The sequence below is a fragment of the Lipotes vexillifer genome, unplaced genomic scaffold, assembly GCF_000442215.2.
Source record: "Lipotes vexillifer unplaced genomic scaffold, Lipotes_vexillifer_v1.1 scaffold107, whole genome shotgun sequence".
Lineage (NCBI taxonomy): Eukaryota > Metazoa > Chordata > Mammalia > Artiodactyla > Lipotidae > Lipotes > Lipotes vexillifer.
This window is the reverse complement of record NW_006777108.1, coordinates 814232-830126: the sequence shown is the minus strand read 5'-3', so window position 1 is coordinate 830126 and position 15895 is coordinate 814232. Positions and strand designations below refer to the sequence as shown.

General features: G+C 40.2%; 1 protein-coding gene across 4 annotated transcripts; it reads left to right on the top strand.

Annotated features, from left to right (window-relative positions):
• The first annotated feature begins 1080 nt into the window (after window positions 1-1080).
• Window positions 1081-10415, top strand: TAC1 (tachykinin precursor 1). Of its 4 annotated transcripts, XM_007450794.1 has the most exons (7): window positions 1081-1338; window positions 1813-1944; window positions 2995-3091; window positions 3564-3608; window positions 4091-4114; window positions 5597-5650; window positions 9515-10119. In XM_007450794.1, exons 2-7 carry the CDS (start codon window positions 1822-1824, stop codon window positions 9562-9564), a joined length of 393 nt encoding a protein of 130 aa, XP_007450856.1. In that variant the 5' UTR covers window positions 1081-1338; window positions 1813-1821; the 3' UTR covers window positions 9565-10119. The 4 variants fall into 4 exon arrangements, with proteins under 4 accessions (XP_007450856.1, XP_007450857.1, XP_007450858.1 ...); XM_007450795.1 differs by lacking the exon at window positions 3564-3608 and having other exon boundaries at window positions 1269-1338; window positions 9515-10415; XM_007450796.1 differs by lacking the exon at window positions 5597-5650 and having other exon boundaries at window positions 1269-1338.
• Window positions 10416-15895: the final 5480 nt, after the last annotated feature.

Here is a 15895-nt window from a genome sequence, read left to right as displayed (position 1 = left end):
CTTGCATTGTGAGGCTAGGCCTAAAGAAATGACATAGACACATGGGAATTTCAAAAGTCAGGGTTATTTAAGAAAGAACAAATATTAGAAGAAAAAATATTGGTTTATATGAATTGCAATAAATTATTTCCTTTTTTCACTATACTAAGAACATCAGAATTAACTGGAAAGCATAGTACTTACTAAGGAAAGAGGAGAAAACAACTCCACCCCAGATACAACAGTCATTTAGGCTGCAGGGCAAACCATGGGCTCATGGAAAGCTGTGATATCTATACAGATGTTATTTGTCGAATAGTTTCGTATTGATAATGACTGCCCAATTAACATCTTCACTACACTTATTTTCATATACAGGAGAAATCTATGAAGGATCTTAAGAGTCCTTTAGTGACAACCGGGAAGGATCCTGTACACCTCTGGCGCGTTTCTTACTCTTCAGTGAGAAAGGGTAGGAGAGAAGCGAAAACGTACCCCTGCTCCAGCAGGTAGCTAGTTAGCTTGGAACAAAAGATATCCTAGAATGGCACTGATATAAAAGTTCTACGTGCAATGCCAGGTTTAAATTCCCCTGTCTCCAAAACGTAAAATAAATCTGCTGCCATCGTCTGAAATTCTATGGGACTGAAAAATCCTTTCGTATTACTGAAGAAACGCCAGTGTTCTAGCTAATTTGGGAGCAGGATGTTCTGCTCGTAGAAAGATGCTATTGATATATCTCAGAAACACTTGACACTCTGCAGATGGAAATAGGGGGGAAATGTCTCCCTACCCCCCCGCATTTGAAGTTCTCCTTTCTTAGCCTGATTTTCGACAACAATATCTTAATACCCGAAGTTATTTGGCCATCCTTGGAAGTGCAACTTACCCTCTCAAGGGACTTAAAAGTTGCCTAAGTCTTAGGAATGAGTCACTTTGTTCAATTTTGATGAGTAATCTCAGGTGTCATGGAACCCCATTCTGAAGAAAAAGAGGGGAGGGGGCGTCAGATCTGCAAACGGAAGAAGACAGGCCGCTAGGGATTGGATGGCGAGATCTCGATTTTCCTTTAATTGCGTCATTTCGAACCCAATTGGGTCCAGATGTTATGCGCACCGACGGATTGCCGTCTCGGAAACTCTCAATCAGACGCAAGCGAAAGGAGAGGAGGCGGCTAATTAAACATTGAGCAGAAAGTCGCGTGGGGAGCGTGTCACGTGGGTCTCGAGGCTCAGCGAACCTGGGATAAATACCGCGCTGCAGCCAGCAGGCAAAAGCGCGAGTTGCTGCGACAGAGAGTGCCGAGCGCCCAGGGAGCGCTCCGACCCGCCGAGGAACCCCAAGGGCTGGTCAGCCGCAGTAAGTGCCTGCGCCCTGCTGGGTGGGCTTTCCGCACCGCGCACCGCTCCGAGGCGGCGTCTAGCAGGGCTGGATGGGCCGCTGCGGCGAGGGACAGCGGGGAGACAGCTGAGGGACCGCGGGGGGACTGCGGGGAGATGGCAGGGAGACTGCGGCGAGACGGGTATCCCAAGTGCCTTGTCCCTCTTTGTCTTCCGCCCGCAGAGCCTCCTGGCTTGAAGGTGTGGATTGGTGGGTTGGGGGCTGGAGGAGCTGGGATCTAGGAAGAATAGGATTTGAGAAACTTTAGGGCTTGCTTCTCTTTCCTAAAGGGTACCGACAGGACTTTAGCCCTTAGGCGGTTTATCTTGTTTCAATCGACCTTGAGTTCCGTTGTGGGATCGAAAATTCTGCTGCCTCAACTCTTGGATAGACACCCCCAATACATATATATTTTTTTTTCTCTCCTCTGCCTCTTCTCCCCACTCTTCCCAGAAATCCGACATGAAAATCCTCGTGGCCTTGGCAGTCTTTTTTCTCGTCTCCACTCAACTGTTTGCAGAAGAAATTGGAGCCAATGATGATCTGAATTATTGGTCTGACTGGTCCGACACAGACCAGATCAAGGTGAGACCCGGTCCCAAGATGGCCCGCGCCGTTCTTCATGGGCTTAGGAGGTGTCACTTACCCCCCGCGATAGCATCCTAGTTACCCTAGCGGGCACCGGGACCGCAACCAGAGGCGGTGGGGGCGCGCCGGGAGGGATGTAGAGGAACGCCATCCCCTGGGTCCCACACGAGATTTTGCATCCAAGAACCAAGTTTCCTCCCGAGGCCTGCACCGTCGGGTCTCGGGAACTCTCTGGAGGAATAATACCCTCCCAGGTGATCCCGGAATCCTCACAAGACTGGAAACCTCACAAGGTTTCATCCCCTGGTAAAGCGGATTTCGGAGACTCAGGTCCAGCTGCAAGGACCTGGCATTTGGAAATGCTGGGGCAGGGGCAGAGGAGTGCGTGCCCGACGCAGGCAAAAGCAGGGGCAAGTGGCGAGGTGCTGAGGGCTTGGAGGGTCGCAGGTGGGTAGGAGGCTAACTTCCTGCCGTGACTTTTATTTTATAAACCTGGAGACGTAGCCGCAAGTTTTCCTTTAGATTGCTCGCAGGCTATTCGCGCAAGGGAGCGCGCCCCGCCGGAACAGTGAAAGTCGCGCACTGTTGCTTGTAAAGGGCTGTCACCTTCCCTACCCTCCCCCCGCCATTCCCCCACACACACCTGTGCGCATTTAGGGCGGTGAGAAGTCTCCAAAGCCCGAGCTAGAGATGAACAAAGTCCGGTAGCTGAGCGGCAGATGAGTGAGGGTCCCCGGGATGGGAGGAAAGAGGGGAAAGAGAGCAGGGCTTGGAGACGACAAGCCTCCAGCTAACTGGTTAGGGCTAGGCTTCGGGGAGGCGGCGGCGCCGGACACGAATTGGGCGGGGAGGAGTGCAGAGAGGCAACGCCCAGGTGTGGGGAGGCCCGGCCTCCTCACTCCTCGGAGCTGGTTCCCCAACCCTGGCTTGGCCTGTCCCCACCGCCAAGATTTGCCCCAGGCTGGAGCGCACCACCAGAATGACTCTAGTTTGCCGGCGCCTTGCACTGGTTGCCTACACGCCCCTGTCGGTGCGTCTGTCCTCTAGGAGGAGCTGCCCGAGCCCTTTGAGCATCTTCTGCAGAGAATCGCCCGCAGACCCAAGCCTCAGCAGTTCTTCGGATTAATGGGCAAACGGGATGCTGGTGAGATGGGCAGCCATCACCCTCTCTGTCTCTCTGGGCACCGCCCCCACCCCGCCACTCCCACCCCGGAATCCTAGCTCATGCTCAGAGCACACAGTCTCTCTTGATCTATGAGCAGAGATTTCCACCCTAAAATGGGTATATCTCCAGGAGCGCGACTCTGGCCCTCACCCCGCTAACACACACATACCACGGAGGGAGGGAGAGATCGGTCCAAACCACCAAGAACAGGAACCAACCTTAAGCTAAGTGCTTCCTTGACTAAGGATCCAAACTGACAAAGAACAGGAAGGCACGGGGCCTCCAGGGGATATGAGAATGTTCTCAGTCCATGTGGAAAACTGACTTTAGACCACTGGGGTTAGATTAGATTTAGCTGCCAGTGCCTCATGATAGAAATATTTCCTTTTCTTGAATTCTCACACCATCAGTGGAACGTGTAAACAGTTAATGTCAATTTGTCTCTTGTCAGATTCCTCAATTGAAAAACAAGTGGCCCTGTTACAGGCTCTTTATGGTAAACATTTCTATAAATCTTTATTCTACTCTTGTGAATGCACATGTATGAAAATGGAGAATGTCTTTTGTGGGCTGAAATACAGATTCTTGGTTGACTATTGAATAAAGAGATGGGTTTGCTCTCTCTCTCTCTCTTGAGCATCAAAGCTGACCAGCCTTGAAGATGTATCTCTTATAAGAAAACAAGAGAGGTGGTACGGCCAGGCAGTTCAGGCCTCAGGAGTCTCACAGACCTGAGTTTGAATCTGTGGCCCACATAAATCACTTAAAAATATTCCTTTTGTTTAAAATATTTTGTTTTGATTATTAATAATTTGGATAGCATTTATGATTCTGCTATATTCCTCAGGATAGTACATGAATGGAAAATGTTGCATTATTTTAAAAATCAATTTATTTTATAATTCTCATTAAAAGATATAATATAGCTCCTTTAAAACAAATCTATTGTGTTTGTTAATTTTATTTTTCTTTCTATAGGACATGGCCAGCTCTCTCATAAAAGTAAGTTCCAAATTATTTTGACATTTATCATATGCAAATGTAAATTAGATTGAATTCCACTTTACATAATAACTTATTTTCTGTTGTAATGTAGAACTTAGTATTTTTAAGTAACACAATTTAAGAATGGAGCAGACTCATATTACATCCAGAACATGAATGTTTAAATCTCTGTTGTTTAAACATATCATACTTACCAAAAGGATGCATTATATTAAAAATCCTTTAACTCCCAGCTGAAATGTTGCTGAATTCCTGACCCACAGAAACTGAGATAATAAATAAAGGAAGGAGAGGAAGGAAGGAAGGAAGGAAGGAAGGAGGGAAGGAAGGAAGGAAGGAAGGAAGGGAGGGAGGGAGGGAGGGAGGAAGGAATCCTTTAACTCCTGTAAATTGTTAGTTTAAGATAAGAATTTCAATCCTAGGGGTAAAAATCCACCACACATTCCTCTCCCCTCATATCCACCCCACCACTTCCACTGAAAAAAACAAAAGCAAAAAAAAAAATCCAAGCATTTATAGGCATCTCCTAGTTCATTTTAGTATGCTGGATTCCATGATGATGTCATTTATTAGAGTAATCCAGCAGCCAATTAAGAGGATGGAGTGAATGTCTGAGTAGAGAATCCATACTAAAGGTAAATATAGATAAATTTGTAGAAAGTACCAGGGGTTCATCTTAATCACACTCACTTATCCCAAGGTCCACTCACTGACTCCAACTTGGATTTTGATTCACTGGAAGCAGAGTAGAGGCCACACTAAGATAGCAGCCGTGTTCTTAGCTAATATAGTATAAACCAAGAGACATCCTCCCACTAGAGTTAAAATAATAATCCTTTCCAAAGGCTTCATCTTTGAAAGTAAATATATCTTATTCTTATTTACTTTCTCAGGACTTGACTTTCAAGTGAATTATATATAGCAAAATTCCATGCAATGAAAATAAATGTACTTTATTAATGTCAAAACTAATGTACTTTTTCCAAAAGAAATATTTTTTAAAATCCAATAAAATAGCACTAATGAACTTTAGAAGTTTATAATCATCAGGTACAGGAATCTGATTTAACTAAGCTTCAGTTTCCTGAGAAATACAACATATTCAGTAATATGAGGAAATAAGCTTTGATGTTTCTGTCACACAAATGTGAAATTGACTCCCTAAACATCAAAGCTAGCTCAAATAGCAATATTTAAAACATTGTATATAAACAGATAAAATAGAATATGAATAAAGTGTACTTGCTAATATTTAGATATAGAACTGAGAAAAGTGCTTTCACTGTATTATTTTTATTTAGTGTCATTTATAAGACTTACTAGGAATCTTTATTTCTTCAGGCTCACCAAAACTTGAAATAATTATATATTTATTATATAGGCATATATTTGGAAGCTTGCTTTTTTTTGGTACTAGTTATAACAGTTTATTTCCTCAGAGATATACATATTAAAATACCCCTAAATGTATTTTTCCAGGGCATAAAACAGATTCCTTTGTTGGACTAATGGGCAAAAGAGCTTTAAATTCTGGTATGTATAAAACCATGACTGCAAATAAACAGTACCTTAAATCTACTTCTATTTTCTCTAAGGCATTCTTTTCAAAGTATTAAACAGGAATAATAAAATTAAAATGAGTATTTATGTTGAAAAAATCTAATTGCAATAAATAAATCCAAGAATGGATTTATAGATGATTGAGCTAATATCACCACAATATCAATCTATCCTTCTCAAACTCCCAGTGTCTGCCGCATTTAATCATTACCTAACCTGAATCTTTGGGCTAGTCTAATACCCTTTCCCTTACATCTGTTCAATAAGCCACATTTAACGTTACTGAACTAAGGGGGGTGGGGGTTGGGGGAGATAAGACCGATAATTTTAGTTGTTACCAAGGTAATTGGAAAGTCTTACAAAAGGTTAAATCTGACAGTCTTCCAACACAAAAATAAATAAATAAATAAAAACAAATCCATTTTTACAAATCACTTGCTCTTAATGATATATAGAAGCTCAAACTCTAAACCTCCTGGTGAATGTTTAAGACTAGGAGAGTAACACAGTCTGTTCCAATGCCTTCAGAAGGAACACAATCAAATTATGCTAGAGGGTTATAATCAGTTCTGGCTATAAAACCCTTAAAGAGAAGGAGTGCCACAATTCTCCTCATAACCCAGTTTAAGTCTGAACAACTCTTTCACTTGATATAAAGCCTGCATATTTCCTTTCTTTTCTTTAATTTCTATCTTCTATGTAAATGCCATATGCATATATCTGAAAACTCTAATTTCTAAACTCATTCATCACAGTATTTTTTTTTTTTTTTTTTTTGCGGTACGCGGTCCTCTCACTGCTGTGGCCTCTCCCGTTGCGGAGCACAGGCTCCGGATGCGCAGGCTCAGCGGCCATGGCTCACGGGCCTAGCTGCTCCGCGGCATGTGGGATCTTCCCGGACCGGGACACGAACCCATGTCCCCTGCCTCGGCAGGCGGACTCTCAACCACTGCGCCACCAGGGAAGCCCCCATCACAGTATTTTTAAGGTTAAATAATCCCTGTATCATTTTCATAGAAACTGATATTTTGTTAAGCTCATTCAGGCCTTATAGTTTGTAGTTTAATTTGAAAGCTATTCAAATTCTCTTTATTTTACCTTCAGTGAAATTATAATTAAAATACTAATCATATAATTAATTAGAAAGTAATCATCACCTGTCTTATCCATTTAGAATATTTCTGGTTTCCTGAAAATCTGTAAGTAAAATATGCTGGCTTAATTAATCTGAAAAAGTCATGCGAAAATGAGGTATCCTAGTTTTTTTTTTTTAATTTCATTTTATTTTTGGCTGCATTGGGTTAGGCCCTCATTGCTGCACGTGGGCTTTCTCTAATTGCGGTGAGCAGGGGCTACTCTTCGTTGCGGTGCGCAGGCTTCTCATTGCAGTGGCTTTTCTTTTTGCTGAGCACAGACTCTAGACGCACGGGGCTTCAGTAGTTGTGGCTTGAGGGCTCTAGAGCACAGGCTCAGCAGTTTTGTCGACCCCTGGGCATGTGGTATCTTCGCGGAACAGGGATCGAACCCATGTCCCCTGCATTGGCAGGCGGATTCTTAACCACTGCGCCATCAGGGAAGTTCAAGGTATCCTCCTACGTATATTGGTTCTCTACCTTCCAGATTTAGACACTACATTTGTATTTCTTCATCAGTTATTTGGAGGCTTCTCAAGTTTAAATTTTAAAGAAGTTACCAGTGTACCTTATGAAAAACTAAAATTGTTTTATTAGTATGTATTATCTTCCAGCTTTTGGAAATAGAATATAAGTTTAAACCACACTGGCTTTATTTGTATCAGAAGTGTACACTAGCCCTTATATACCTGTGGTTTTCTTGATAATCACACCAGTCAACAACTTTCCATTTTCAGAATTGACAAAAGGTTTCAGAACATGCTTAACTTTACAAATAATAAGGATATGTGCAATCTGAACAAATTAGATGCTATTAAATGTACTTAAAATAATATAATTATAGATAATATTAAATAGAATCACTGTATGAATCAGAGTCAATTTATGACTAAATCTTTGCTCCTCCATTTTAGTTAAGAAAATATAAAAGGAAAAAATGGGCAAGCATGTAATTTACACCCAGTCAGGTACCTTTTCATATAATCAGTTGAGGCAAGGTTATCATAGACACCTTCTACAGCCATCCGATCCTTACCATGTTGTGGTCACAGACCACTTTGACAATCTGAGTAATCTAGAAAGTGTCTTCCCAGAGAAATCCTTATCAGCTCATACACACAAACATTTACATATGGTTTTAGAGGGTTCAAGGACCAGGTAAGAAACTCTGCTTCCAATTAAGAGAACATTGTATTTCAGCTCAATCACTAATGTCTTTGGTTAGTTTACATTTGCATTCCCTTCCTTTCTCTGAGGAACAACATTATGTTACCGAAAGCTTGTCAGGAACTGAACTTGTGCTGATCACCATCCTCCTCCTACAAACAAACCAGGGTCAGAAATGGACTGTTTCTTTCCTTCAGAACTGCCAAGATTGGGCCTCAGACTATTCCACCCCAGAAGTGTGTGCATGATTGACATAAAACATTCTCCTTATTGTTAACCTCACTTAAGGGAATCTTGGATGCTAATGAGAACCTGCTCAGTGGTAAAAGGGGAAAGTGATAACACTGGAGGCTTCACCTACCTACTCTTTCAACAAATCCTTCTCACTGAGAAAATTGTTTAGAGTGACACCTATGATTCCTACGTGTCTTTCACTATTCTTTCTACTATTTCTATTTAAATTCAGTATATTATACATGCATACTGAATTTTTAAAAGCACAGTAGTTTGACTACAATGTAAATCTAAATGTAGAAAGTATTAGATAAAATGATGAAAATATATACTTAAGTATTTTAATCACAGCAATCTGATCCTTACCCTTTTGTGGCTGCAGACCCCTTTGAAATTATATTTAATAATATAATATAATATAATATAATGTAATTTGGTACTTTTTTCTGTCCATATAGTCAAAGTACTTAAGTCACTTGCTAGCTATATGTTAAATACCTTTGGAAGCAGTGATTAATCTTTCACAGGCCATTAGGGTGCTAGGAGGTAAGTTAAACTATGTTGTATTTAGATGGCTCAATTGCCCTACTTATAAACAATGAGATTGTTTTTAGTCTCAAGGACAATCTATCATTGGGAGGAATCCACAAGATAGGAAGAGACCCTCACACCATTAGGTACCCTTATACCAGAAATCAGCAAACTTATTCCGTAAAGAGCCAGATAGTAAACATTTTAGACTATGTGAGCCATGCAGTCTCTGTAGCAACTACTCAGGTCTTCCATTTTAATGTTAAAGTAGGCATAGACAAAACATAAATTAATGGGTGTGGTCATGTTCCAATAAAACATTATTTACAAGAAAAGATGGTGGGCTGGATTTGGTCCATGGCCTGTAGTTGGTTGACTCTGTCCTAGAATAAAAGTCCCACATTTTGCTTTCATCCTCCTACTATTCCTGTTTACTTTAGGCATTGTCCTTTCTGTAAATCACCATGGTGTCCGCCACTGCTTGAGAAAGCTGTGGAGAATCAATGTTGCAGTATACTGTGGAAATACACTTTGGGGGCACCAAGTCTATGAGGATGACCAAAATAACAAAGAATTCTGTGGACATATCAGTTCCAATCAGGATAAAGACTGAGGCCCGATTGGAAGATGTGCAAATAAGACTCTTAGAAATACTTCAGTGGAGTGAAAAAAGTAATTATGAGTTTAAAATAAATTTCTGTATGCCTTGAACTTTGTTTAACTGTGTCAGTGAATCTTCTTAACAAACCCTTTACCTTATCTTTGTTCTCAGTGGCTTATGAAAGGAGTGCAATGCAGAATTATGAAAGAAGACATAAATAAACTACCTAATGTATTATTCATTGAGCTTCATTTGTGTCAATGGCCAAGGCAAGATAAAATGAGACATGCGCTATGAGGAATAATTATTTATTTAATAATAATTGTTGTTTTGAGTTAGAAACTCAAAAATTATTTATTTTTCATATTGTGCCAATATGTGTTGTAAAAGCGCGTTGTAATTCTAATATGACAACTCTCTCAGAAGTAGAAGTCAGTGGTAATTTCTCAACAAAGCACAGTATTCAATAAAGTTGTAAAAGCCTATCAGAGATATAGTCTCCAAAGAAAGAAACTATTTCTCTTTGTTGGCAGCTGTCACATCAGCTACTACTAAAGAAAGGAAACTCACAGATAGGCTGTGCTTCTCCATTTGTTTTCATGGTGAAAGTGTACTGAGACTTGGTACCAAACTGTGTTTGTATCCCTGAAGCATGTTTCATGTTTTGTGACTATACAGAGATGTTTTAAAAGTTTTAATGTGATTCTAAGGTCTTTATTTTATTGTACAATGTGTTGTGCTAGTTTACATTTTAAATAAAAGAGAAAATATCTTGAGAATTGGGTCTTATTCTTTCATTAACATTTATGTCAAATCAGCAACCTTTCTTTTAGTAGATGAAATATGTTCCAAGCTGTTTTTGGATGCTAAATACTAAAACAGAAAACTACTAATACTCTTTCTTAAGGAAAATGACCAAAATGTAATCCCAGTTTCTCTCACACACACACTTTTGGCACAGGATCATTCATGGAGAAAACAATTACATTCTGGTCCCCAAAACAGTTAAGGCTCAATTTTGTTTATATGTGCTTATGATTCCCTTTTACAAATAGGATAATCTATTTTAAAGGTGCATTTCACTGGTTATTTCCTTGTTGTGTAAAACATCAGCACACTACCATTTCAGCCATGTTTAAAGCCCAGGAATAAATGCAGCAATGTTTGAGTCTCACTAGAATCAAGACACCAAACCAAACTCTCACAAAGGTCACTGGAGGATGATACAGAAAGATAGCTGATGATATGGCATCACCCCCATAACAAAGATAAGAGCCTCTTTCTTGCATATCTAAGGACTGCCTGTGAATTGCTAGTGCCCTTAACACTCCAGCAGAAGCACATGTATCAGAAATACAGGGCAATCAGAGGGAAACTCTTGTGTATTTATTTAAGGGGAAGCATTGCTTAAGTGTCCTAGGAATCATTTTCTGATTGCATAAGAGAGTGTGAAATATTGACAAGTGGTAAAACAACTCAGGACAAGCATTGCTCAGTGAAATAAAACTCTGAGTTTATTCTGGACTGGTGACTGTTGTTGATCAACATTAAAAGCACTTGTTGGGGGCTTCCCTGGTGGCACAGCGGTTGAGAGTCCGCCTGCCGATGCAGGGGACACGGGTTCATGCCCCGGTCCGGGAAGATCCCACATGCCGCGGAGCGGCTAGGCCCGTGAACCATGGCCGCTGAGCCTGCGCGTCTGGAGCCTGTGCTCCGCAACGGGAGAGGCCACAGCAGTGAGAGGCCCGCATACCGCAAAAACAAACAAACAAACAAACAAACAAAAAACACTTATGGGACAGGAGCGCTAAAGCATATTTTAATCTTTATATATTTAAATGAATAATTTGTTCAAAAATCTCCAATGAACTAATTTTCCTTATTACACAATACATTTAAATGCTACAAATTATATTATGATAAGCAAAAAGGAGAAAATCAGAGTCATCTAGAACCCCATTCCCCAACAGTAATGTTTGATGTTCTATTTAATAATAACAATAATTGTAACATAGAATCATCATCATAATAATAGCTTCATAATATATATGTAATCACTCATTGAAGGAAGTATTATTATTATCATCATTTGAGGATATGAAACTCAAAGAAATGTTGGGGTCGGAGATTATAATATGAGAGGAGTCAGGATTAGAAGGGAATTATTAGGCAGAAATAACAATGAGATTGATGAAGCAAACTGACACAGTGACAAAACTGAATACTATGACATCACAAAATGGCATTATGGTGTGTTTAGTGACACGAAACAACATATATGGTATGTTTTTAGGCACAAAGCAGCATTTCTGCATTGTATGTACATATTTTTTTCTGCATAGATGTTTTAACAGGAAGGAACCATGTAATGGATAAGAGTGCGGGGTTCAGAGTCAAACTACTCCAACACTTAATGGCTGTGTGATGATGGGCAAGTCCCTTAACTTCTTTCTGCCTTGTTTTCATCATCAGTAAAACTGGACTAATGATGCTGTCCACTACTATCATACACCACTCTACACAGTGGACAGTAGCCATGCGGAGCTTAGGTGAGGGTCGTGGGACATGATGCATGTCAAGCTTTGAGCACCATCTCTGACACACAGCAAGCATTCTGTGAATGTTACCTGATTCCATTGTTAGCTACTCTCCAAAATCCCCAAAGAGAAAATTAGCACTCTATGATAGCCACTAAAATGGTTTTTATAGACACACAAAAGAAGCAGCATGGGTAGTTTCTAAATAGTTACCACACAAATTAAATCTGGGGCCATCTCACAAATAGAGTGGCGCTTTGTGCTGTGCATCACTGCACTAGACAGTCCCTACAGCACCATCCCTCTCTGAGATTCTATAAATCTCTGCAGCAGGATTGAACAGTGCTGGGTGAAGACCATTGTCTGCCAGGCCACACCCCTGTCTGCTCTCCCTCCAGGCCCAGAAACCTAGCAACCGCTGAGCAGGAAAGAGAGTGACTTCAGCTTGAAGTCTGTACTCATGAAATATTTATTGTTACTTCCCCTCTGTGGCATACTTCCTTCAACTAAAATGAGTTTTCTTCACCTATATTCTTTCTAAAATACTTTTACTCTGTTACAAAACAGCAAAAAGATCCATCTGTAAAGTTAAGTTACCACAATACTTTATTGCTTTGGTTTGGGGTTTTTTTTTTTTTTTTTTTGTGGTACACGGGGCCTCTTACTGTTGTGGCCTCTCCCGTTGCAGAGCACAGGCTCCGGACGCGCAGGTCAGCGGCCATGGCTCACGGGCCCAGCCACTCCGCAGCATGTGGGATCTTCCCGGACTGGGGCACGAACCCGTGTCCCCTGCATCGGCAGGCGGACTCTCAACCACTGCGCCACCAGGGAAGCCCTGGGGCTTGTTTTTTGATTTTGGTTTTGTTTTGGTCAGGATCCAGAGCAAAAATAAATGACACTCAGGCTGAGTCATTAGAGGAAGATTTAATAAAGGGACTAATCACAAAGGTGTGGGCAGGATGTAGAGAAGCCAGCAATGGAATGTGGTCTCCAGGCTAACATCCTTGGAGCCACTGTGATCCCTAGGCCTGAAGGATCAAGATGAGGAAGTGAGGGTCTCTATGTGCCAAGGGCCGCCTGGCAGCTGTTGTCTTCATGGGAGGACGAACCAACACAGGATAATCAGTATGGGGGAGAGAGTGGGGAGGTCAGTGTATAAATGCCCCAACCTCAATCTCCCCCGCCCCCATCTGATCTGCTCTTGTTGCCTCCATTGGGTAAACCCATCTGGAAAACAAAGGGCTCATGGCCCTGGGTGCTGTCCACACTGGAAAGCTGCACAGACAGGGCACCAAAGCTGGTGGAGAAAGCTGGTGAGCACATTGGGAGGTGGAAAAGGAAGATGCTCAGTACATCAAGTATCCCATTATTTCGAATCAAAAGGAAACTCATAAGCAGAAATTCAAATAGAGAAGTGTAGAGAGTAAAAATAAAAGTCCTTATCTGAACACCAATTCTATTCCCGAAGGATATAGTTTCATGTGGATCTATCCAAAGAAACAAACAAAATTAATCTTATTTCAACTTGAGCACATGCTGAAATCTCCCCTTTTAACACCAAATCATTATAAGAATTTTTAAAAGGTACATACAATTTTAAAAGAAATTAATAATTACATTGGGATTTGTGAAAAACAGAGAAAGGACTTTTGGTGGACCAGAAATTACACAGTTTCTGGAAAAAGAAAGCACGGGGAAACCACAGCTGTAAGCTGTGGTCCTGGCAGGAAAATGCGGAGACTGCAAAGGAAGGTGCTAACCCCAGAGTAGGGAATTGACCACTGCAGAACGGACTTCTCATCAGCAATACTGGGTGCCATGAGATCCAAAAACAAAATCTAAAAGTTCTTAAGGAAAATAATATTCAGCCAAATTATGAATTTGTGAAAGAAGAAAAGCCACCTAAAAGCTGTTGGCTTAAGCCTTTATTAAAACCATCACAACAGGTGAATTGCTCAAGATGGCTGTTCTGCAGGAGAGCAGAAGAGCCTAAAGAATTCACATGTTAGATTGATGAAGGTCAGTCAAAGTTCCACTATTTGTAGAACTATTGTCAAAACAATTCTGAGAATTGTTCACAGTTCTGATTCTTGGAAGTTATAGGGAACTTAACGCTGCATTAGTCATGGGACAGGATTCGGGAACTGCATTTAATAAGACCAACCTAACCCTAAAGACTTCACCCCAAAACTGTTAGAACTAACAAATTCAGTAAAGTTGCAGAATACAAAATCAACATACAAAAATAATCTTGTATTTCTATATAATAACAACTATTCTGCTGAAAAAGAAATAAAGAAAACAATCCCATTTACAATAGCATCAAAAACAATTAAATACTTAGGAATAAATTTAACCAAGTAAGCAAAAGATCTGTACACTGAAAACTATAAAGCACTGACGAAAAAAACTGAAGAAGACACAAATAAATGGGAAAAGAATCTGTGCTCATGGATTGGAATAATTAATATTGTTAAAATATCCATACTACCCAAAGTGATCTACACATTCAAGGTAATCCCTATCGAAATTCCAAGGGCACTTTTCACAGAAATAGGAAAACAATCCAAAAATGTGTATGGAACCACAAAAGACCCCAAATAGCCAAAGCAATCTGGAGAAAGAAGAACAAAGCTGGAGGCATCATACTTCCTGATTTCCAACTATATTACAAAACTGTAGTATTCAAAACAATATAATGCCAGCACAAAAACAGGTACATAGACCAATGGAACAGAATTGAGAGCCCAGAAAGAAATCCACACACATAGTCAACTAATATTTGACAAGGAAGCCAAGGATACTCAATGAGGAAAGGATAGTCTCTTCAATAAATAGTGCTGGGAAAACTGGATACTCACAGCCAAAAAAATGAAATTGGACACCTATCTTACAACTCTCACAAAAAAATAACTTGTAATGGATTAAAGACTTAAATGTAAGACCTCGAACCATAAAACTCCTAGAAGAAAACATAGGGAAAAATCTCCTTGACATTGGTGTTGGCAGTGATTTTTGGATATGACACCAAAAGCACAAGCAACAAAAGCAAAAATCAACAATTGGAACTACATCAAACTTATCAACAAAATGAAAAGGCAACCTGTGAAATGGGAGAAAACATTTGCAAGTTATGTATCTGATAAGGGGTTGATATCCAAAATACATAAAGAACTCATAAAACTCAATAGCAAAAAAATAAAATACAAAACAAAACAAACAAAAACCAAATAATACAATTTAAAAATGGGCAGAGGACCTGAATAGACATTTTTCCAAACAAAGCATACAGATGGCCAACAGGTGCATGAAAAGATGCTCAACATCACTAATCATCAGTGAAATGCAAATCAAAACCTCAATGAGATATCACCTCACACCTGTTAGCATGGCTGTCGTCAAAAAGACAAGAGATAACAAGCGCTGGCTAGGATGTAGAGAATAGGGAACCCTTGTACACTGTTGGTGGGAAGACAGCTGTTGGGGCAAAAATTATGGGAAGAAATTAAAAGCTAAAGAGAGAGAGAAATAAACCCCAAATTGACAACTCCTCAAATAGGAGGGAATGTACCTCAATAGGGGACATTTTCAGCAGGTATTACATTCCGTCAATTCCCTAAACTTTGTATTAATCTCGAATCTTTAAAATATTTTCCAGTGTAATCTTCTTCCTCAAAGCTAGTTTACATACATGTAAGAAAACTATTTTCTAAAATAAACCAAAGTATGGAGTTAATTTCTAATCTTTACTTTATTGAGTCATTATTTTGCATAAAGAAATATTTAAGGAAGTTAAAAAACTTCCTCTATGGTTATTTCATATAGTGGTATTCTTTCTTAATACACATTAATGGCCTCTTCTAAATAGGTAATAAGTCTATTATGTAAATACACCATTCTGCATTTGTAGCCTTTTTAAAATCCTGATTCAGTTATGTTAGGCTATGAAAATGTATTCTATAATTCCACAGAAATACATTTGGATTTTTAAAAATTCCATTGTAATGGCTTCCTT

What these genes read in the sequence shown, in the direction of transcription:
- TAC1 (XM_007450794.1), top strand. Translation starts at nt 1,822, where the DNA reads ATGAAAATCCTCGTGGCCTTGGCAGTCTTTTTTCTCGTCTCCACTCAA. An exon ending in CCGACACAGACCAGATCAAG is followed by an intron (nt 1,945 to 2,994) that starts GTGAGACCCGGT and finishes TCTGTCCTCTAG; the next exon opens with GAGGAGCTGCCCGAGCCCTT. An exon ending in CCTGTTACAGGCTCTTTATG is followed by an intron (nt 3,609 to 4,090) that starts GTAAACATTTCT and finishes TTCTTTCTATAG; the next exon opens with GACATGGCCAGCTCTCTCAT.